General features: G+C 38.0%; 2 protein-coding genes across 2 annotated transcripts in view; both read right to left on the bottom strand.

Annotated features, from left to right (window-relative positions):
- Positions 1–2,770: 2,770 nt before the first annotated feature.
- LOC127082074 (uncharacterized) lies at positions 2,771–3,247 on the bottom strand. The gene has a single exon (XM_051022298.1). It carries the CDS (start codon positions 3,245–3,247, stop codon positions 2,771–2,773), a length of 477 nt encoding a protein of 158 aa, XP_050878255.1.
- A 230-nt stretch (positions 3,248–3,477) lies between these two features.
- The window catches only part of LOC127086431 (G-type lectin S-receptor-like serine/threonine-protein kinase At4g27290), a 33,011-nt gene continuing 11,414 nt past the window's right edge, over positions 3,478–25,074 (bottom strand). Inside the window, exons 2-7 of the mRNA XM_051027194.1 lie at positions 5,216–5,344; positions 4,983–5,119; positions 4,687–4,897; positions 4,348–4,585; positions 4,110–4,257; positions 3,478–3,933 (exon numbers count right to left, since the gene is read on the bottom strand). Coding sequence (XP_050883151.1) covers positions 3,631–3,933; positions 4,110–4,257; positions 4,348–4,585; positions 4,687–4,897; positions 4,983–5,119; positions 5,216–5,344 — 1,166 coding nt within the window. The 3' untranslated portion in view covers positions 3,478–3,630. The remainder of the gene's footprint in view (positions 3,934–4,109; positions 4,258–4,347; positions 4,586–4,686; positions 4,898–4,982; positions 5,120–5,215; positions 5,345–25,074) is intronic.

The following is a 25,074-nucleotide window of genomic DNA, read 5'->3' as shown; positions in this document are numbered from 1 at the left end:
GAGTAACCGTTGATGTGTTTGTGTTTTGTTTTGTTTTTCATTTTGCTCGGAGTGCAAAAGTTCAAGTGTGGGGGAATTTGAACAGTGCATTTTGATGCACGTTCTTCCATGTTTGTACTTAAGCATTTCTTCGGTTTGCTTTGATTATTTTTATGTTTTAATGTGTTTTCATAATTTAGTTTTATTTAAGTTTTGGGTCATTAGTTTTGGGTTTGGGTTATGTTTTCGACCCAGTTGGGTTGTAAACCAAATTCCTTGTTTTCCATATACCTAGTAGCCGTACACCATTGGAGAGGGAACGGGAAAATCACGGTTCATGTACGAATTTGAGAGCTTGCAAAGAATGACTATGGTGAACTAATTTCCCAAGAATCAATTCACTGTAATCGGATGCCACTTTGAGGTTCTTTTATAATTTTCCATTAATCTGTTCCTTTGAATTATATCTATAATCACAATTACTTGCTTAATTTAATTGTTTTTACATGATAGAATTCTTTAATTTGATTTTTGTCTGCTTTTGAATCAATTTCGTGATTAGTGTAGCTTTTGCATTATCGCGTTCGATCATATTGCGTTTGCTTAATCCGCAATAGTTTTAATCCGTTTGCTTTACTCGGAATTCAGGGACAGACTTCGTATAATTGTTATTGCGCTTGTCAGTAGCTTTTGTAATCAAATAGGATCAGACTCATTTAGGGAATTGGAATTTTATAGGGATCAATGATAAGTCGGAAGATGATATAGTGGGTTGATTCGTTTCAGCTTATTCAAATAATCACTTTTCATAATCACTTATTTTCTGCATTTTTGTAATTGAACACCAAATCAACCCCCCCCCCCCCCATTCGATTACGTTTAATTATTACAAACAAGAATCCTTGAGACGATATCCGAGTTTAATTGTCGTTGTATTACGTTTTTACAAAATTACTCGTTTTGATCCGCGCGCGACAGCGGATCAATAACCCAGAAAGATACATCTGACAGCACGGGGATCCAATTTGTTGTGATATTGTTTGTGAACATGAATAAAAGCAACACAACCAAAAATGCGAGACTCAAGAGTGTGTAAGATAGGAACAGATGGAAAACGTGAAAGCATAAATTAGGCAGGACTTTTATTACCTAACACTCGAGATGGGACCCGGTTAATCAGATAGGCAGCAATAAGAATTGCCTCACCCCAATAAGAGGTAGGAACAGACATTTGAAAAAGGAGAGATCTAGCAACTTCAAGTAAATGACGATTTTTTCTTTCTGCGACACCGTTTTGTTGTGGGGTGTCAACACATGTGAATTCATGGAGAATGCCATGTTTACTAGTGAAGTTGGAAAAGGTATGATTGACATATTCTTTACCATTGTCGGAACGAATTCTTTTTATGCCTTTCCCAAATTGCGTTTGTACCATTTTATAAAATTGGATAAATATTTGTGGTACTTCGGATTTAGTATTCATCAAGAAAATCCAAGTTACCCGAGTACAATCATCAATAAATGAGACAAACCATTTTGCACCAAAAATATTAGAGGTAGGGGCAGGTCCCTAAACATCAGAATGAATCAAATCAAAAGGTTCATCACTTTTATTAAAACTGGAAGGAAAAGATACACGATTGTGTTTTGCCAACTGACAAACATCACACTTAAAAGACTCAACAGAATGGTGTAAGAACAACGACGGAAACATAGACTTAATTATATAAAATGAAGGATGACCGAGACGCTTGTGCTGAAGCCAAATTTGTGAGGCTGAAGAGGAACACTGAGACTGGAAACAGGAGGACAACACCTTTGGATGGTCATCAGAGAAGTAGTATAACCCTTCCTTTTCCTTAGCAATTCCAATCGTCTGCCCCGTGGTAAGGTCCTGAAAAACACAATGGGACATAGAAAAAATTACTTTACAATTCAGATCACGGGTAAGCTTATGGATGGAAATTAAATTGTGGGAAAGTGTGGAAACATGAAGCACAGATTGCAACTGGAATGGAGGTTGCAAGTCAATATTTCCAGTGCCAACAACACAAGCATGAGAGCCATCAGCAACAGTGATATAAGGAATACTCAAAGGTGTGGTATAAGAGCATAATAATGTGGAATCAAATGTCATATGATTAGTAGCACCAGAGTCAAGAATCCACACATTCTTAGGAATATTACCACAAACAGTAAGAGATCGGGAACACAAACTCTTACCAGTAACTGCTAGAGACCCAGAACCAGAAGGCTTACTCATGGAGTCAAGCATAGACTTCAACCGTTCCACATCATTCTGACTGAAGGAGGAAAGATCAGTTCCCCTCTTTTCAAAGCTTTCAGTATCCTGGACATGTGTAGCAACATGTGCCTGATACCGGTGCATGTTGCGAGAACCGCCACCTCGGCTAAGAACCTGCTCCCTCCCATGAAGTTTGAAACACCTATCCTTTGTATGCCCTGATCGGTTGCAATGCTCACAATAGAATTTGTCACAAACATTCTTGGATGATGATGGTGGTGGTCCTTGTCTTGTTGTTTTGCTAGCTACTAATGCTGACACATCCGAGGGCTGTTCATGAAGCATAGCTTGACGACGGGTTTCCTCACTACGGACAGTGTAAAAAACTTCATTAAGATCAGGAAATTTTTCCTTACCCAAAATCTGCACCCGAATAGGGTCAAATTCAACATTAAGTCCTGCTAGGAAATCAAAGATCCTATCCCGCTCAACAACAGTATTCAAGGTGGCAGTATCCTTGCTGCACTCCATCTTCAAATTCTGATACTAATCCAACTCAATCCAAAAACCATTGAGAACTCCAAAATACTCAGTGATCGAAAGATTTCCCTGCTTAGTGTTGAAGATTTTCCTCTTTAAATCATAACAAGCAGACATATTTTGTTTCATGGAATAACTGTGACGAAGATACTCCCAAACTGCCTTTGCACTTGAGAGATACATGCAATTTCTACTAATTTCTGGAGATATGGAGTTCCAAAGCCAAGTAATAATAGCAGAATCATCTTTATCCCAGGAAGGGAAGTTAGGAGCAGTAACCAGAGGAGGATTTCCTTCAATATGATCAAGCATGTCGCAACATTTTAGAGTGTGTCTGATGAACTGAGACCATTGAAAATAATTTTTGCCGGTAAGCCAATAACCTTTTTGAACGACAAAATCCTTAGCATTAAATGGGGCTGGTGGATTTGTGGGAGGTGGAGGTGGAGGTGGAGGTGGTTGATCGTTAATAATCTCAGCCATTGAAAGGACAATCGAGAGAAAACAAACCAAGAAACAGGATGGGTTAGGGTTTCAAAGATGAGTGAACAAAAACAAGAAGCACGATGTGCTACAACACAAAACAACAATGACCCAAACACCCAAAAACAACAACAAACTGCAAACTGCAGTAAAAAAAAAGACTCCGCTACAAGGCGGCTAGGGTTTAGGCGGAAGCGAATCCCCCAAAATCGGGAGCTCTTGATACCATGTTGTAAAATATTTTACTGATATATTAAAAAGTGATTCTTACATGTTACATCTACATGCTTTAAATAAGAGAGAATAGAAAACCTAATGGGCTTTGACTAATGGGCCTAATTACTAATTACAATCTAATATTTACAACACATTTTTCATATATACTATCTTGCTTGTAGCAATGTTATAGAAACTTCATTATTTGAATGTAGTGTAATAGTTCCTTCTGATGAAGAGCCAAATTGGTGTGGATAAAAAGCTGGTTCCTTTGGCTCAGGCAATGTTTTTTCACCATTCAGCATTAGAATTACAGCTGACATAGTTGGCCTATCATCAGCTCTCTCTTGAACACATAAAAGACCTATCTGTATACATCTCAATATCTCTGCTTCTGCTACAACAATCGAATCGCTTACAGGTTCATCTATCACCTCCAATGCCTTTCTTTCACACCACTTTCTCCATGCCTACATGACATGAAATGCATATTGTGAGTTTTCAGTTTACTTTTCAACTATTGCTGTCAAATTTGCAGATATAACAACACTATAGCCTAGTAGAGTTTTGACAAACTAATATTGTTTTGTCATACGCGATTTAAAATGAAGTTTCATCAAATCGTGGACTAAACCCTTATACTTACATATCCAAGAAGATCGAGATCATGATAGTCACTATATTCCCTATTCTTTTTTCCACTGATTGTCTCTAGTATAATAACACCAAAACTAAATACATCAGATTTCACCGAGAAATATCCACGTGTTGCATATTCGGGAGATATGTAACCGCTGAAACATATAATAGAAAAAGAAAATAAATATGGATTCGGTATTTATGTTTTATAAAGCAACAAATTCAATTCAGTTTAGCATGCTTACTGAGTTCCTACTACTCTTCTTGTTTCACCTTTAGCTTCATCTCCCCATAATGTTCTAGCAAGACCAAAGTCTGATATTTTAGGATTCATATTTTCGTCAAGAAGAATATTGCTTGTCTTGAGATCTCGATGGATAATTCTTAATCTAGAATCTTCATGAAGATAAACAAGTCCTCGAGCAATCCCGCGAATAATTTGGAATCGTATAGTCCAACGCAGTAAACTTTTTCTAGTTTGGTCTGATAAAATATTTTCAGCTTAGTTAGAAGAAAACAACTAGTTGAAAGTGATCAATCAAGAGAAAATCAAAACAAGTTATGTATAAGATAAAATCACAAACCGAAAATTAAGTAGTCCAAGCTTCTGTTGATCATGAATTCGTAGATCAAGAGTTTCTCATCATCTTGAATGCAACATCCAAGTAGTTTAACAAGATTTCTATGCTGAAGTTTGGCAATTAGCTTAACTTCATTTATGAACTCCTTTGATCCTTGTCCTGAAGTATTGCAAAGTCTCTTCACAGCGATATCTTGTCCATTTTCCAATTTACCCTAACAATCATTATTTCAAAATTTAGAGAACCTTATAAAAGTTTTTCATATTTAGTTTTTGACTAATCAAAAAGCTCTATTATACCTTGTAAACTGGTCCAAAACCTCCCTGCCCCAATTTGTTATCAATGGAGAAGTTATTAGTTGCATTAGCTATGGTTGATAAATCAAATATTGGTATGTCAATATCTTCATTATCATTATTGTTGTGTTGATTATTCCCTGATAAAAGATAAAACAATGAGTGTGAAAAAGCATTTTAAAACCGTATCAGAGAGCATTAGCAAAATAAATCAGTTGAAATAACTAAAAGGTAACCTTGTTTCTCAAGTTTCTTCCTCCGGACGCGATGTATGGCGACTCCGAGTATTATCATGATCACAACAGACATTATACAGCCTACTAGAATTCCTGCAAGCTTCTTCTTCTTCAAGTCTGTGTTAGCACCTAGTTCTGAAGCTGCAACTCTCATGTAAAAGTCTTGTCCTCCATAGCTTAGTTTTTTGACATCCAAAATGTTATTAAACCAAATCAAGCAACCACTTCCACCATCTCTGATATCTAAATTTGCATAAGCTGTGCAAGAACAGTTTCTTAAACACAATCTTTCACATTCTTCAAGGTTTATGCTCTTGTTAAACCAAGATTTTGATGTATCTGGCAGCTTCATTCCCACAAGTTTCAAAAAACCGTCACTATTAATATTATCACAATCTAACTTCACTCTCCTAGCACAACCATCAGTCCAATTTTGCGAATTCCATTTTTCTCGAGATTTTGGAATGAAACCGTCAAGACATTCACATATTGGAGAATTATCAGCATCACAGTTAGAATTTGCACCACAGATAGCATAATTGTCACACCGATCCGATGGGCCAACGAAGAGAATTTGCCAACTTTTTCTATCATCCGACAGCGAGAACCGCGTTACTTGTCCCACCGAATTAATCATATGCCTTGAAAAAACTGAGTTGTGCAAAAGTTCATATCCATAAGAAACTTCCTTCTCAGTAATCACAAAAGTGATATTAAAGGATTTGAAAAGATCCGGAGACGAACTTCCAGATAAACTATATCCATTCCAAGAACCAACTCGATTCACTAATGTGTTTCCTCTAGTAGTCACTACTTGAGGAAAACCATTAGTATCTATATGAAATGAATACAAACCAGTAGAAGGATCTTGTGTATCTCTCCACGAAACCAAACCTGTAGAATCGCCTTTTACCAAACTGCTTCGGATTCTCATACCAGGGAGTAAAGTGTCACCAGGAAAATCAAAACTTTTCCACAAAATAGTATCTGGTTTGGTTTCATCTTTCACAACAAGGTTTCCATTTTCCAAGAGTTGCAGAATTGGGTTTGCACCTGTTGTTGATGTGTTAGAGGACCATACTATAACACCTTTGGAATCATCAACAATAACAAGAGTTCCTTTATCAGTGAGATTCAAAACTCCTGATGAGTTTTCGACTGCAGAATCTCGGTTTGCTATCCACACAACAGTTCTTGGTGAAATGTCCTTGTACCATATACCAAAATATTGGTTATTTGAATTATCAAAGTTGAAGAAACCAGCTTCAACAGTTCCATCTGTTGAGATTAGTGTCTCATTACCTTTGATTGATTGTCCTGGTAGAATGGTTTCCAAGGTATTGAAGGTTGGGATGAAGTGGAATAAAAGAAAGCAATAAACTAGCACGTTGAAGCTTTCCATTCAATGTATTTTGGTTAAGGATTTTTGTCAAAAATAGTATAAAAGTTGGAACATTTTTAACTATAAAGAAAAAATCTTCAAGCGTTGGTGTCATAATTGAATACTTTGACATTCATTGTGTGATCAAAGTTAATGTAATAGAAGTCAAACTAAGTTTCATATTTTTCAATGCTTTGATTATTTTAATATTTCAAAGATGCTACAACGTTGAATTGAAAATATACATCTTGATTAACATATTTCGGAAAACGTAACATAGGTCCAATACATGATGTTGGACCCATGTTTGGACACACAAAAATGTATCAATGGTAGGGATTATTTGTATTATTTTTGTATGCTACTTCATTAAATGGGTGATTTATTTGCATAAATGTTTAAATCATAATCATATTTAGGAGATGAACCATCTATTTATAGAATATTTGAATTTTTAGATACTCCACTTAGATTGGTATTTTTAATAAAGTGATAGTTGGGATCCTACTAAGATAAGTGTTATGTGTAACTGTTACTAAAAAAAATGGTGGTGTGTATTTGATTTGAATGAGTTTTTTTATGTGAGGAATGGTAGATGCAAGTTGGTGCTTCCAATATCCTTATTTGTTTATGAGTTTATATTTTGGGATGATGGTGCTTTGATAACGTTTAATTTTGAGATTTCTCTTTAGTTCAGCTGCTTGTGTTATGTATTTAGTTTTCGATTCGATCGCATTCATTGTGTATGCTGGTTGTCATTCTGTTTATAGTTGGAAGCACCTTGTAACAATGTGAATAGTCGGGACTATGTGTTTGTTGTTTGTTTGTTTTATTCCGTTGAAATCTAGCGGATTCGATCTGCAGGTTTGACATGGTTTGTATGTCGTAACGGTGTTGGATTTTTCTTTTGGCATATTAATTTAAATATTCGGTATACGAGCGGTTGTTTATTGTTGCGTCAAAATCGGATCCGAGAATATCAAGTGTGTTCGGTTTAATTTTGTTCAACAACCTTGTGTTATGCGTATTTCATTTTGATTGCGATGATCGCATTTTGGCGTTAGCAATTTTTTGACTGTTTTTTCTCTTGATTCACATGCAATATTTTCAATTCAAGTTGTCATCACACTTTAATTTGAATTTATATGCGTTTTTGGTAGTTCAGAAAAATGTGAATTCGCATTTACTTTTTGCTACTTTACGTTTCGACCAATGGCTTTTGCTTTTGTTATGTTATATTCGTTGCATTTAATTTATTTGCAACGATCGCGCTTCGCGTTAGCTACTTATAATTTGATTTGTGTTGAAATACAACGATTCAATTTTGTTACATTTAAATCAAATTTAAATTATAAGTTAGTATCTTTTCATCGCACATTCCCACGTCACGTAAAACTCAATTTGCATCCTCACATTATGATATTGATACGTGCACACTTTGCATTTGTCTACTTTTCGATTCGATTGTGATGAATGCGTGCTTGTTGTGATTATATTATATGCGCATCGTGAACTTGAAAACTGGAAGAAGAGAGAGAGCCCCCTCGTGCAAATCTGAGAGGTCTTTTATATATTTTTTCCATATTCCTCATTTATAGCAAAAGTAGTGGCAGCCGTGGCTAAAAAAGTGGAGGAAATGTAGGAAGGCTAGGTTGTGGCGGTTGCCACAACCCTAGCTTCATGATGAGTGGCGAGCGCCACCTTTGTAACAACTGCCCACCACTTCTCAAGGATTGGTGGTGAGCGCCACATTCCTTGGATAATGGGCGCCACAATCCCATTTGCTTTGGTGGCCCATTATCCCTTTGAAAACTTCATTTTCTTCTCTTTTCCTTCCCTTTTCTTTCCTTTTTGCTATTTTCCATTTTTCTTGCGGTAAACCTTTTAATCGATAAATACCTGCAATAAACATAAAATACTGCGTAATAATAAGTGTTAATCGAGTAAAAAGCAATGCATATGGAGCCAAAAAATACGATACGTTTTCGCGTTATCACTAAAATTGACCAATAAATAAACATTTTCTATCCAGAACTATGTAGCATTGAGTTCTCCATCGTGCCTGAAGATACATAAGAGTGAGATTCAATGTTTGGTCAGACACTCTAATAAAAAAACTATTTATAGTCATATTCTTTTTGTCATTTAATAACTTGAAGAAATCAAATAACAAAAACTAACATCCATATTCGCAAAGCTAACTAAATGGTTCCGTTGAGTACAACAAGTGTGAGGGGTGTTAATACCTTTCTCTCACATAATCGAAACTCAAACCCGAATTTGGTTGCGATGACCTTTTTCTTTTCTTTTAAGGGTTTTATCGATATTCACACCACGACAGGTGGGGACTCTACTGGGGACTGTCTAGAGATTCAATCCTAATTTAGTTAACTTTGCAATGAATGTTAACTTATGACTTCTCGGAAAGTGACACGATAATGTCGAAGTAATTAAAAGATCGAATCTAAAGGGACTGCTCCAAGCAAGACAAAATTGTGTGCAATTTTTTAAAACTAGTAAAAGGGGGGGGGGGCTTCAAGTTTCAGTGCAAAAAGTAAATAATGAGTAAATAATATCACGAAAGCGGTCAGGTTGTGATATAGAATTCCCTATTGATCTCTTGTTGATGTTTGATGCACTTTATGAATGAACTAATCACTATAACCTCACAACGAATTAACAAAACCATTACAGTCGATCCCTTACAAAATAACTCACTAACCACTACCAGGAGCTTTCTATTCCTAGTCTGCCAACGTAAGCAGGGTTAGGCGATGTATATAACATTAATTCTTTATGCCACTACTCGGGGTCTCCTATCCCTATTCAACCAGCGTACACACAACAATTTCCTTAGGTCCAACACATAGACTAATGGTCAGTATTCCCTATATGCCCAAAGTCAGATTAAAAGAGTATCTCATAAAAAGTATTATGGACAAGAAGCAATTAAATAAGATTATAGATCAATAGGTTCATACAGTGGTCAAATAAATAGAACCCAACAATTGAGAAATAGGTTCATTATAACATAACCTAACCTAGAAGAATTTAGCTACTCATACAGTAATTAAAAATAACACAATTGATAAATAATGATAACATAAGAAATCCTTTGAAGAGGTGGCCTCCAATGACTTCAATTGCTCTAAAAAATACCATTTGTGGTCTATAATTCGTGCTTCAATCTCCCAAAATCGAAACCCTTGTGAAAATGCTAAACAACCTCTTTTAAAGGCGTCAGAATGAACCAGAACGCAATAGAAAAAGGCCCAGAAAAGTGACCATCGTACTCACGATACCCTGCATCGCGCGTGATGCAACTTTTAATGCCCTATCACTTGAGAGAGACAGACAGAGAGAGAGAGAGAGCAATAATGATAGTGTGAAACTTATATGATCTAAAATGGTGTCAGCATGGTGATGGTGGTGGTGTGTGTAGCGGGGTATTCGTTACTGTCGCACCTAAAAAATGCGATCCCTCGCGATAGGACGCGGAAAAGATGTTGTTCGAAACAGAGTCGCCACCGAACTTTATTCATTCTAATGAAGGAATAGGAAAATATCGAGAAAACCTTTAGAAATAAGAATAATGGTCGTCGCAACCATATTCGGGTTCGGGAGTCGATTACGCAAGGGGAAGGTATTAACACCCCTTACGTCTGTTGTACTCAACGGGAACCTCTTAGTCTGATTTTGCTATTTGACTGTTAATTGACTGTTTATCTGCTTGCTTCGAGTGATTAGAATTGATGATAGATATGGATGAAGACCTCATGAGGGGGAAATGGGAGGTTTTTTATTAGTGTGCTCGCGAAGATACAACAATCTCCTGCCTACGTATCCTTATGGTGCAATAAGGAAATCAGAGCATTCGTAGTTCGGGCTACTACGAATATTTGGTGGGTTTTGTTTTGATGAACGACTGTGTAGGTCGGCGTTCTAACGGCTAAACGCTGGCGTTGTCTACTCTCGGTGGAGGCTCTAGCACTGGTTTGTTGTGCGCATTAGAAAGGATTGACAGTGTTCTTTTTGAAAGGGTTTTGGTCACGCGGGGGTGACGAGTTAAATTGATGTGTTTGGGTTTGGTTGGTTTCGATCGCTCGGGGGCGAGAAATTAGGTTTGATGCGTTTGAGATGTTTTTGGAGAACGACGAAAGATTGAGCAATGTGGTGTTCACCAATCGTCCAATTCTTTCGAGGAATAATAAGGCGTCTGCCTTCTATTCCTTTTTCATTCAGATTATTTTGAAAGTTTGTTTGTGGATGTTGAATATACACGGTAGTGAGGCGTACGCCCCCTACTTGCTTATTCAAGGAATAATAAGGCGTACGCCACTTATTCTTTTATCCAAGTTTATTTAGCGTGTTTTAGTCGGAAGTCGATAATTTGTGCAATATGGCGTTCACCAATTATTCAAATAATCGAGAGATGGCGAGGCGTACGCCTCTCATCTTTTATCATCCGAGGTTTAAATTGTAAAAGATATGTTTGGATATCGTATTCGATTGCGTTTTAATTTGATGACGAAGATCCGAGCAATGTGGCGTACGCCAATTATTCGAATAATCGAAAGATAGTGAGGCGTACGCCCCCTATCCTTTTTTCATCTGGAATTTAGAATTAAAAGGATTTAGAATTTATATTGATTTAGAAAATGTGATTTGAATGTGTATGATTAAGGTTTAATCGGGTGACAAGAACTCGCGCAATATGGCGTACGCCAATTATTCAAGCGCTTGAGAAATAGTGAAGCGTACGCTTACTATCTCCTTTTCATCCCAAGTTTATGTTTGAAAGAAAAAAAAACTTTAGAAGTTAAATGGTTTGGAAAAATGCTTGAATTCATGTTTATAAATGAAATGAATTTGATTTAGTGTATTATTTCATCTACTCGATTAATCAATAACCAAGTAGGTTTCATTGTAAGGAAGCCCAAGAGTAAGCTATGTGAGGTTGATGGCGATGCGAAGAACAATCGACTTACAAGGGTGTTTGAAAGTGGACTCGACATTTAAATCGAGAATTGTATGATTTGTGCATTTTTTGAAATTGGTTTTGATGGATAATGAATTGAAATGGAATTGAATTAAAAATGATTATGAAATGGCTATGGAAAAGAAAATCTAATCAAAATTTACTTAACAAAATCAATTAAAACTTTTGATTTAATCATTTCAATCAGACTTAATAATTATCATCATTATCTAATTAAAGTTAATATAATCAAATGTTTAAACTGATTAAAAAAGATTAAAGCTTATATTATAAACAACATTAATTAATCCATTAATTTGATTTGGAATGTAAAACTTGGGATAATCGACCAAAACAATTACAAAATGATCAAATCCAATAAATTGCAATGTGCTCGAAACCGGTTTATATATAGCGACCACATAATCCTTGTGTCGTACATAAAGACCGAAACGCGGTGAAATTGATCCATTAATTTATTGAAACCTTGGGTGGTACAACGACACAGAATTGTCGAGTCCATCACCTTGAACGAGCAAAAATGGGACAAGATGGTAATACCGAACTATGTTTCTATATTTACATAGCCACCAACATAATCTAAGCGGTTTATACATAATGTGTTGAAAATATAATTGAAGCTAAAACTAATATCATCAAAATAGCACAGTATATCCTTAAAACACGGTGTCTTATGATTGTATACAAGATTCCTGCAACACCTTTGAGCAGTATATACATTAGCAACCTACATTTTTTTCAGAAATTTAATGAGCTGGACTCAAGAAATCCAACAGCAAAATCGAAAGGGAAACAACTTAGCACTTGAAATCAATCAAAAAGAAAAACCTGCACACACCAGTTGAATATATGACTAAAGTGACTTTAGTAAAAATTTCAGAGTTTAAGGCAAACCAACATTCTAAACAAGGTGTTGGACGCAACAGACTAACAAACTTCTGCAACACTCAAAGCCAGCACCTGGTATATGATAACAATAACTTCATAGGAAAAAGAAAACAAAAGGAACCTACTATATGCATGACACTTATTCATCCTAACAGTCAAAACAATGCCATGAAACAAAGTCAATATCACAGAGACCCAACTTTACACAGAATCTTACAGTAAAACAAATAACCAATATAATAAAAAATGGCATTAAAATGCCGTTACCCACAATGTTGTTGTGTTGGCAATGTTGATGAGTTTGAGCCGCTGTAAATTGAACTTCTTTGAAGATATCAGAGTCGGAGATTTCCAACTTGAGCTCGGTTATGTACAGGTGGAAGGAGGAGCTCGTGGAATGCTATTGTTGTTGGATTGCTGTGCTGTGATGGCGAGTCCGGAGGAGCTTCGGAGGGTGGAGAATTTCGTGATGGTGTACCGGCGACGGCGAAGAGGGTTTTGGGGGTTTCGTGAGATGACTTGAAATACGGTGAGGGTTTCTGTTTTCTTTCGTTAACAGAGAGAGAAGAGTGAGGATTTGTGTTGTCGACTTGAAGTCACGGGTTGGAGGTGGATCGACGGAAGGTTAACGGTGAAGGTGGCGGAGGGTTTCGTGTGTTAGGCGGCGGCAAGGTTTGGTTGTTGGTGGAGCTCCGAGGGTTGACGAAGAAAAATGGGTTTGACGGCGGCGATGACGGTGGATGGTGAGAATGAAGGTCGCGTGTGGTTGTGTGGCGGCGATTTTGAGCGGTGGAGGTGATTGGAGATGAAGATGGTTGTGAGTGAGAGTGGAGGCGGAGTGAATAGTGAAAATGAGGGAGTAGTCAGAGTGAGAGAGGTATTTGTTGAGAGTTGAGAGAGAGGGTGAGGAGTGTGTGTGTGATGGATTCTGAGTGAGGGAAGGTGAGGGAAAACGCGTGGGTTTGTTAGTGAGAGGAAAAGTGTTTTCTCTTTTATCTTTTTTTTTCTTTTTTGTCGTTTATGTGAGGAGGGAGAGGTGAGTGGTGTGTGCTGATTTGTGAGGGAGAGAGACGTTAGGATGGGATTTTGTGGATTTTATTATTATTTGTTTTTTTTTTGTTTTTTTTTAAAAGAGAATCCAATGCAAGAATATACATATATTTTTCATAATTATTATTCATAATAAATCATAAAAACTAACTAATAATTAATTTAAACTAACTAATATTTAAACCAACTAATATTTAAAAAACTAACTAATATTTAATTAAATTCTAATTTCTTTAATTAAATATCAAAAAAATATTTGACCAATTAAAAAATAAAAATCGAGTACAAATTTGTTCGGAAAAATTAAATCAATCATACCAAAATTATCAACACAAAACACATTATTTGAAAATAAACTGTTTTCCTCAAATTTTGACAATTCAACCGATTTGTCTGTATTCTCAAATAAATTCGTTCCGACTGACATTTTAGGTGTTTATGATGCAATGTATGTCATGCTATGCGTATGATGCAAAAAATGAAACTGAAATTAATCTTGAAGAAAATTAAAATAAGCCCAAACAAAATTGGGGTATGACAGCTGCCCCTATTTAATTAACTTGAACTAGAATGTAAGAATGACAACAATTTTCATACATTCATGGTGGAAGGTAATTAAATACGAAAAGATCCAAATTTTGTCCTTTGGAGTGCAATGGAGAGATGCAGATGAAAATGCAATGGATGCCAAGGTAATAGGGTAGAATGCCCAATCAATGCCAACCCTCGAGTCAACATTCAAATCTTGCATAGGTCGTTTCTGATTAAAGACAAAATTTGAACATGTTCTCTGACACCAAAAGGATGACAGTAAAACCTGCTATCACCAAAAGGATGATGGGAATTCGACATGATTTTCAGGATTGTCACCACCAAAAGGATGATGGATAAACCGAGCTTCAAAGGTAGTCATCACCAAAAGGTTGATGGTTATAGTGGATACAACAAAGATCGCCATCACCAAAAGGATGATGGTAGGATCAACAACAAATCTCGCTATCACCAAAAGGATGAAAGCTAGACACAATCCAAAGATTCTCATCACCAAAAGGATGATGTCCGTCACCAAAAGGATGATGGTTGTTCTGATAAATTTTCCCATTACCGAGAGTATAGTATCAAGGCTATCACCAAAAGGATGATAATTGATTCATCAATTTCAAAGATCACCGTCACCAAAAGGATGAAGGTAAGATCCAACAACAAAACTTGTTATCACCAAAAGGATGATAATAAGTCAATTAACTCCAATGATCACCATCACCAGAAGGATGAAGGTATAGTCACACAACAAACTTGTTAACACCAAAAGGATGATAATAAGTCACACAACTCAAAGGATCCCTATCACCAAAAGGATGAAGGTAAGATCAAAACAAAACCTTGTTATCACCAAAAGGATGATAATAAGTCAACAATCACCATCACCAAAAGGATGAAGGTATAATTAAAAGACAAAACTTGTTATCGCCAAAAGGACGATAATAAGCACACAGCACAATTGATCACCATCACCAAAAGGATGAAGGTAAGATCAAGACAAAAACTTGTTATCACCAAAAGGATGATAATAAGTCAACAATCACCATCACCAAAAGGATGAAGGTATTGTTAAAACGACAAAACTTGTTACCACCAAAAGGATGATAATAAGCACACAACGCAACTGATCACCATCACCAAAAGGATGAAGGTAAGATCAAGACAAAAACTTGTTATCACCAAAAGGATGATAATAAGTCAACAATCACCATCACCAAAAGGATGAAGGTATAATTTAAAAGACACAACTTGTTACCACCAAAAGGATGATAATAAGCACACACGCAGTCGATCACCATCACCAAAAGGATGAAGGTAAGATCAAGACACAAACTTGTTATCACCAAAAGGATGATAATAAGTCAACAATCACCATCACCAAAAGGATGAAGGTATTGTCAAACGACAAAACTTGTTACCACCAAAAGGATGATAATAAGCACACAACGCAATTGATCACCATCACCAAAAGGATGAAGGTAGGATCGAGACACAGACTTGTTATCACCAAAAGGATGATAATAAGTCAACAATCACCATCACCAAAAGGATGAAGGTATTGTCAAACGACAAAACTTGTTACCACCAAAAGGATGATAATAAGCACACACGCAATCGATCACCATCACCAAAAGGATGAAGGTAAGATCAAGACAAAAACTTGTTATCACCAAAAGGATGATAATAAGTACACAACGTAACTGATCACCATCACCAAAAGGATGAAGGTAGGATCAAGACAAAAACTTGTTATCACCAAAAGGATGATAATAAGTCAACAATCACCATCACCAAAAGGATGAAGGTATTGTCAAACGACACAACTTGTTACCACCAAAAGGATGATAATAAGCACACACACAATTGATCACCATCACCAAAAGGATGAAGGTAGGATCAAGACACAAACTTGTTATCACCAAAAGGATGATAATAAGTCAACAATCACCATCACCAAAAGGATGAAGGTAGAATCAAAACAAAACTCGTTATCACCAAAAGGATGATAATGAGCCCATAACCCAAATGGTCACCGTCACCAAAAGGATGAAGGTAAGACCAATCAATAAAACTTGTTATCACCAAAAGGATGATAATAAGTCAATAGTCACCATCACCAAAAGGATGAAGGTACTACAAACAACAGAACTCGTTATCACCAAAAGGATGATAATGAATCCACAATCACCATCACCAAAAGGATGAAGGTGAGATCATAACTTCAAAACTTGTTACCACCAAAAGGATGATAATAAGTTATAATAACTTCAAATATTGCTGACACCAAAAGGATGACAGCGGGATTGGACTTTCCAAATATCACCATCACCAAAAGGATGATGGCTCAAACCAAGCTTTATAATCTCTATCACCAAAAGGATGATTTTAAATTGAACTGGACGTCATCACCAAAAGGATGATGATTGAACCAGAATGACAAGGATTGCTTATCACCATAAGGATCGCCGACACCAAAAGGATGACGGTAGGCTGTAATAATTGCAGAGGTCACCATTCACCAAAAGGATGAAGATTGAACCAAAACTTCAAGGATCTTCGACACCAAAAGGATGACAGTAAGATCACAAATGTCAAGGATTTACCATTACCAAAAGGATAGTGGTGATCGTAAACAGGGTGATGATTAATATTATTCCTCAATGGACTTTCACCAAAAGGATGATAGTGAGAAAAATATTGGAAAAATAAGGCCACTGTCAAAGTTCAGTAAACCTGATTTGCGGGGTAGTGTTGGAACATTACGGGGTAAGACTTGCTCGGGGTATCAACAACAAAAGGTTGCAGAACCAATATTCTCTGGGGAGATGTAGTTTCTGTCAACAAAAGGTTACATGAAACGACTCAATGAGGGACACTCAATGCGAAACACGGTCAGTGTTTGGAGAAACATTGTTTGACTTAGCTGAGGATAACATCTTATCAACAAAAGGTTGAAGGATGTAACTCAATGGGGAACGCCCGATAATAGGGTAAGAACTCACTCAGAGAAAAACAATGACTCAACTGAGGGTTGGCCTGGATGCCTACGACTAAACCTTGGATTTTGATTCGTGTTATGTACATGAATGATATGTATGCGTCATGTATGAGGTGGTGCATGTGATGCATGAGATGCATGTTTGAATGCAAAGAATGATTGGCTTGTTTGGGATTGGCCCCCCTTTCAAAGGCGATGTATTTTGGAAACCAATGTTGGTTGTTTTTGTTTTTGTGAAGGTGCCACCAAGGTGGGCTTTGGCTTTTTGGTAATTGTCAATGTGGATTGGACTATTGATTGGTGAACGGATCTGACTTCCCGACACCTGGTAGTTGATGATGTGATGAACACGCAATAGATGCGGATACTCCTGGTGCCCCGAGTTTGATCTCTTGCTGATATGTTGTGTATTTGTCTTTAAGAAGATCTCGACTCTTTCTTCTGAAATGTATGGCCAGCCTGTAACTGAGCATAGCGACGTGATCAACGCATGTTGGTTATGCCTTTGATGTGCCCCAAGGATTCTTATCAAGATGTGATATTGTACTGGTATGAACTTTCGACATTTTAGTTGTGGATTCAAGCAACTACTAGTGTCTGATGCAATCTGCTTGACTAACTTGAAGGTATGAAGGGAATTTGCCCCTTGCAACTTGTCTTGTCCCAGTTTGTGGGGTGTTCAAAGGATTTCTCCTTGCAAGGAAACCTTAGGAGTGATTATCCCATGACATGGTCTGAGTCTATTTTTTTTCAGCTCCTGAATCTTGCAATGGTCTGCTCCTGATTAGCCTTTGGGGAACTTGCTTCTGACGGACTGAGTATTGAAGTGTTTTTCCTCCTTGATCAACCGATGCTTGGAGATTTGTCTTACACTAACCGTTTCTTAAGTCAATGTGATCAAAAGATGCCATGCCCCTGATTCACGGGATGGTCTTGATTCGTGTCAGCACCAACGATCAAGTGCCTCTTGAATTGCCCCTTGTTGGAATTTTCTTGATGTCAAGTACTGACTGACAATTAAGAATTGTTATCCAAGAAATGGTGATTTTAATGCAACAGTTATGCAAGTTTTGAAAAAAACAATCATTCATTTGGAGTGTTGTGATAGTGTGTGGCGAGTGGATCATGAGTCCAGTCGCGGTGCTTGATTTAGCTAGCGCGTGAGTGATGTAGTGAGAAGAGAATATCAGCAAATCTTTGGGAGTCAGTTTACTCAACCTTGCTATAGTATGCTTTTAGAATAAACCCTACTTCAATTAGGTCTTTTGAGGGTTGTAACGTGGCTTGGTTCATGGTTATTGAAACAAAAGGATATAAGGCTCAAAGTTTATTTTAACCCACCCCTTCCTCATGATGATCTCCAATCCTATGTTCAGTTAATTCACACACATTCGTCGTTTGCAGGTGTAAGGATAAAGATGGTGATTCAAGGTCTCTTGGAATGGCAGCCACCTTATTTCGTTTTTTGGATGTCGGTGACCCTTTGATTTTGGTATGGTGGTCACTGAATCTTGTTTTGTTTTGTTGGAGACTTTCATTGTCTCTTTCAATTTTTGTTTTGATCCCTAACTTTTGCATGGACCACTTTGTTTGAAGCTTTAATCCATCAGGATTGTCCCTGTTTTGCCTAAGTCTCCTTTTAAGGTGTTCGACTTAGCGGGCTTTTCCTTTGATTTTTTTTTTGAAATTGTGACTGCCAAGTCCTTGGTCATTGAAGAACAACAGACATAAAATTTGGATTTGTATGGTTTCTTCGACACTTCAAGATGTGTGCGAAGAATATCATGTGATTGATCCTCGTATGGGATATTTCATCTTGTAATTTGAATGTGTAGTTAGACCAACTGAACACTACCCTGCCCCAGGTTAAGCGTAAGGGTTTGTAGATCTGAAAGAATCTCCTACTTCTAGGCTCGAAGTGGTTGACTAGGGATTAACTCCTTATCTCTCCAGTGTTTGGGGATTTGAAACAATGCCTGTACATCATTAGCAGGATTTTATCCGAAAGCATACGATCAGCAATTATGAGTATTTTGTTTTCGTCATCCTCCTTCCAACATTTACTAACAATAGTGGGATAGAGGAGGTGAAGTGGAAAAGTATGTGTTTGTGATTTGAAAATGTGATAATATGAGTGAATATGAAAGATTGATTCAAAGCATGCATAATCATCCCATTAATAAGACCAAATAAAAATATCAATGTTTAAAGCATACAGTACTTAAACAATCAAGAACAAATCACAAAAGTGAGAAATGGTAAGAATGGCATAATGATCACCTTCATTCAAAGAAACAGGCCTTCATCTCTTGATTCTTTGTTGGGGAGTTGTTCTGCTTTTTCAGGCCGGTGGGAAGCTTTACCTTCGAGCTTCACTTGACTCTGCATGCGCTGGCATGGGGTTCGTTGCAACGTTTGGCCTCACTGGCGTGAATGTAAGTGCTTTACTATCAACCAAATCTTGAACCTTGTGCTTGAAAGCCTTACAGTTCTCTATTGTGTGCCCTGGAGCACCCATGTGATACTCGCAGTGAGCATTGGCGTCGTAGCCTGGAGGATATGATGGAGTTGCAGGTGTTATCTCCTTTAGAACAACCGATCCATCCTTTAGCAGGTAGGGGAGGATCTTGCTATATGATACTGGCAAAGGATCGAAATTTCTTTCTGGCCTTCTTGCCCTTTGCTGGTTAGGCTGACGTTGTGGAGCACGTTGCTGTTGATTTTGATGCGGCTGCTGGTAAGCCGGCTGTTGATGAGGTTGCTGATATTGTTGTTGATATGGTTGCTGGTAGGGTGGCTGATATGGTGTCGGGATGACAGCAACAACTTGATGATAAGGTATAGGAGCATATGGAGGTGTCCTATATCCTCCTCCTCTCATGATAGCATTGGTCTGACCTTCTGGCTTCTTTGGGAGATTAGGATAAGGTTTCTTTATCCCACTTGAAGCATTGGCAGCACAAGGTAGCTTTCCCTTCTTGATCTGGCTCTCGATTCGTTCTCCCACGGAGACGACCTCAGCAAAAGTTGGGAAGCTGGATCCTACCATCTTCTCCATGTATTGGGTATGTAGAGTTCCCATAAACATGTCAATGAGTTCTTTGTCAAGGAGAGGAGGTTGGACGCGAGCTGCAAGCTCTCTCCAACGCTGTGCGTATTCCTTAAATGACTCGTTGTTGCGTTGAGTCATGTCTTGCAGTTGTGTGCGATTGGGTACTAGATCAGTGTTGTACTGATAATGCCTGAGGAATGCTTCAGCAAGGTCTCTCCATGACTGGACCTGACCTTCCTCCAATTGCATGTACCACTCCAAGGATGCCCCACTGAGACTATCTTGGAAGTAATGAATCAGGAGTTGATCATTACTGATGTGGGCAGCCATTTTGCAACAGTAGGCTCTAAGGTGAGTTCTCGGGCAGCTGATCCCTTTGTACTTGTCAAAGTCCGGGACTTTGAACTTTTGCGGAATCACAAGGCTTGGCACCAAGCACATATCAACGGCGTCTAAACCGGGAGTAGTGTGAACCTCCAAGGACTTGAATTTCTCTTCCAGAGCATGGAGTCTATCAACAGCTGGGTCTGGGAAACCTCCAACAATAGGTTTGGCTGGTTGTGGCATGAAGAAGGCGTCATACGAATCCTCATCACCCATCATGGATCCATGTCGAGCAGATGTAGCAGAATGCTCGTGAGGGTTCATGTTAACCATGGGAACAGGAATGGGGATCGGTCCTCCTCTAGGCTGGTTAGGGTTACCATCAAGGTCAATCACTCCAGGGATGCTAAGTGATGGTGATCCAAACTCGGCAGCAACTTTCCTGGCTTCAGCGTTAGTCTCAGCATCCTTCTCCTTTTGAGCCAAGAGTAACATGGTTTCCAGCAAGCGATCCATCTTTGCCTGCATGGAATCAATGTCTGTCCTCATCGAAACCTGGTTTGCTTCAAGCTGCTCAAGTGTCATCTTGTAGTTGTGGCGTGTCTCGTACCGGTGTCGAGTAGTCAGTGTTACTGGACAAAGGGTAGAACATGGTGTAAGTTTTTTTTGGTTCCTGGAAAATGATATGCAATGCATGTTGATGATATGCAAATGCATGAAATTTTGCCATGTTTTTCGCAGAGGAAAACAGACTCAAAATTATCCACACGTCGAGTACATCAGGATAATAGGAAGAAGCAAAGGTTTCTCTGATTACCATAAATTCCCAAAGGTAGGTTCTAAAGTAATGTTTTCAAGGAAGGAACTTAGACTCACGGATCAAGTTCAAAACTTCCTCGCAATGGTGGGCTAGCCACATCGTGATGGGAATTCTGAAATGATCTAATCTAAGTGGGATTCTCGTATTGCACGAACAGGGTGTAGACCCTTCGGTTCAATACTACACAATCGCCAATCATGAAAACAAAACATGGGTTTAAGGCGAGGCTCCTAGAGTCACGGATCGTATTTAGAACCTCCCCGCAATAATGGGCTAACCACATTGTGATGGAAACTCCAAACAGATCTACTCCAGGTGGAGTCTTCGTATTGTCCCAATGAGGTGTACACCCCTCGGTTCAGTACTACACAACTCCGGGTTCTATGTTTTTTTCTCGAAGCTCGGGTGTGGAGCTTATCTCGCAGCATACACCAAGCCCCGTATCAAAGTATTAAAACATATTACATACAAGTAACATAAAAATATAGAGAAACAAGCATGGAAGATAAGAACATCTTCTAACAGTCACAGCAAAATTAAACTAAGTTAGGCTATACTCTCTCTTGCTTGGAGCAGGGTCCCCAGCAGAGTCGCCAGTCTGTCGCACCTCAAAAATGCGATCCCTCGCGATAGGACACGGAAAAGATGTTGTTCGAAACAGAGTCGCCACCGAACTTTATTCATTCCAATGAAGGAATAGGAAAATATCGAGAAAACCTTTAGAAATAAGAATAATGGTCGTCGCAACCATATTCGGGTTCGGGAGTCGATTACGCAAGGGGAAGGTATTAACACCCCTTACGTCCGTTGTACTCAACGGGAACCTCTTAGTCTGATTTTGCTATTTGACTGTTAATTGACTGTTTATCTGCTTGCTTCGAGTGATTAGAATTGATGATAGATATGGATGAAGACCTCATGAGGGGGAAATAAGAGGTTTTTTATTAGTGTGCTCGCGAAGATACAACAATCTCCTGCCTACGTATCCTTATGGTGCAATAAGGAAATCAGAGCATTCGTAGTTCGGGCTACTACGAATATTTGGTGGGTTTTGTTTTGATGAACGACTGTGTAGGTCGGCGTTCTAACGGCTAAACGCTGGCGTTGTCTACTCTCGGTGGAGGCTCTAGCACTGGTTTGTTGTGCGCATTAGAAAGGATTGACAGTGTTCTTTTTGAAAGAGTTTTGGTCACGCGGGGGTGACGAGTTAAATTGATGTGTTTGGGTTTGGTTGGTTTCGATCGCTCGGGGGCGAGAAATTAGGTTTGATTCGTTTGAGATGTTTTTGGAGAACGACGAAAGATTGAGCAATGTGGTGTTCACCAATCGTCCAATTCTTTCGAGGAATAATAAGGCGTCTGCCTTCTATTCCTTTTTCATTCAGATTATTTTGAAAGTTTGTTTGTGGATGTTGAATATGCACGGTAGTGAGGCGTACGCCCCTACTTGCTTATTCAAGAAATAATAAGGCGTACGCCACTTATTCTTTTATCCAAGTTTATTTAGCGTGTTTTAGTCGGAAGTCGATAATTTGTGCAATATGGCGTTCGCCAATTATTCAAATAATCGAGAGATGGCGAGGCGTACGCCTCTCATCTTTTATCATCCGAGGTTTAAATTGTAAAAGATATGTTTGGATATCGTATTCGATTGCGTTTTAATTTGATGACGAAGATCCGAGCAATGTGGCGTACGCCAATTATTCGAATAATCGAAAGATAGTGAGGCGTACGCCCCCTATCCTTTTTTCATCTGGAATTTAGAATTAAAAGGATTTAGAATTTATATTGATTTAGAAAATGTGATTTGAATGTGTATGATTAAGGTTTAATCGGGTAACAAGAACTCGCGCAATATGGCGTACGCCAATTATTCAAGTGCTTGAGAAATAGTGAAGCGTACGCTTACTATCTCCTTTTCATCCCAAGTTTATGTTTGAAAGAAAAAAAAACTTTAGAAGTTAAATGGTTTGGAAAAATGCTTGAATTCATGTTTATAAATGAAATGAATTTGATTTAGTGTATTATTTCATCTACTCGATTAATCAATAACCAAGTAGGTTTCATTGTAAGGAAGCCCAAGAGTAAGCTATGTGAGGTTGATGGCGATGCGAAGAGCAATCGACTTACAAGGGTGTTTGAAAGTGGACTCGACATTTAAATCGAGAATTGTATGATTTGTGCATTTTTTGAAATTGGTTTTGATGGATAATGAATTGAAATGGAATTGAATTAAAAATGATTATGAAATGGCTATGGAAAAGAAAATCTAATCAAAATTTACTTAACAAAATCAATTAAAACTTATGATTTAATCATTTCAATCAGACTTAATAATTATCATCATTATCTAATTAAAGTTGATATAATCAAATGTTTAAACTGATTAAAAAAGATTAAAGCTTATATTATAAACAACATTAATTAATCCATTAATTTGATTTGGAATGTAAAACTTGGGATAATCGACCAAAACAATTACAAAATGATCAAATCCAATAAATTGCAATGTGCTCGAAACCGGTTTATATATAGCGACCACATAATCCTTGTGTCGTACATAAAGACCGAAACACGGTGAAATTGATCCATTAATTTATTGAAACCTTGGGTGGTACAACGACACAGAATTGTCGAGTCCATCACCTTGAACGAGCAAAAATGGGACAAGATGGTAATACCGAACTATGTTTCTATGTTTACATAGCCACGAACATAATCTAAGCGGTTTATACATAATGTGTTGAAAATATAATTGAAGCTAAAACTAATATCATCAAAATAGCACAGTATATCCTTAAAACACGGTGTCTTATGATTGTATACAAGATTCCTGCAACACCTTTGAGCAGTATATACATTAGCAACCTACATTTTTTTTCAGAAATTTAATGAGCTGGACTCAAGAAATCCAACAGCAAAATCGAAAGGGAAACAACTTAGCACTTGAAATCAATCAAAAAGAAAAACCTGCACACACCAGTTGAATATATGACTAAAGTGACTTTAGTAAAAATTTCAGAGTTTAAGGCAAACCAACATTCTAAACAAGGTGTTGGACGCAACAGACCAACAAACTTCTGCAACACTAAAAGCCAACACCTGGTATATGATAACAATAACTTCATAGGAAAAAGAAAACAAAAGGAACCTACTATATGCATGACACTTATTCATCCTAATAGTCAAAACAATGCCATGAAACAAAGTCAATATCACAGAGACCCAACTTTACACAGAATCTTACAGTAAAACAAATAACCAATATAATAAAAAATGGCATTAGAATGCCGTTACCCACAATGCTGTTGTGTTGGCAATGTTGATGAGTTTGAGCCGCTGTAAATTGAACTTCTTTGAAGATATCAGAGTCGGAGATTTCCAACTTGAGCTCGGTTATGTACAGGTGGAAGGAGGAGCTCGCGGAATGCTATTGTTGTTGGATTGCTGTGCTGTGATGGCGAGTCCGGAGGAGCTTCGGAGGGTGGAGAATTTCGTGATGGTGTACCGGCGACGGCGAAGAGGGTTTTGGGGGTTTCGTGAGATGACTTGAAATACGGTGAGGGTTTCTGTTTTCTTTCGTTAACAGAGAGAGAAGAGTGAGGATTTGTGTTGTCGACTTGAAGTCACGGGTTGGAGGTGGATCGACGGAAGGTTAACGGTGAAGGTGGCGGAGGGTTTCGTGTGTTAGGCGGCGGCAAGGTTTGGTTGTTGGTGGAGCTCCGAGGGTTGACGAAGAAAAATGGGTTTGACGGCGGCGATGACGGTGGATGGTGAGAATGAAGGTCGCGTGTGGTTGTGTGGC

The sequence above is a fragment of the Lathyrus oleraceus genome, chromosome 5 (genome assembly GCF_024323335.1).
Source record: "Lathyrus oleraceus cultivar Zhongwan6 chromosome 5, CAAS_Psat_ZW6_1.0, whole genome shotgun sequence".
Taxonomy (NCBI): domain Eukaryota; kingdom Viridiplantae; phylum Streptophyta; class Magnoliopsida; order Fabales; family Fabaceae; genus Lathyrus; species Lathyrus oleraceus.
The sequence above is the reverse complement of the archived record's forward strand: the minus strand, read 5'-3'. Positions and strand labels throughout refer to the sequence as shown.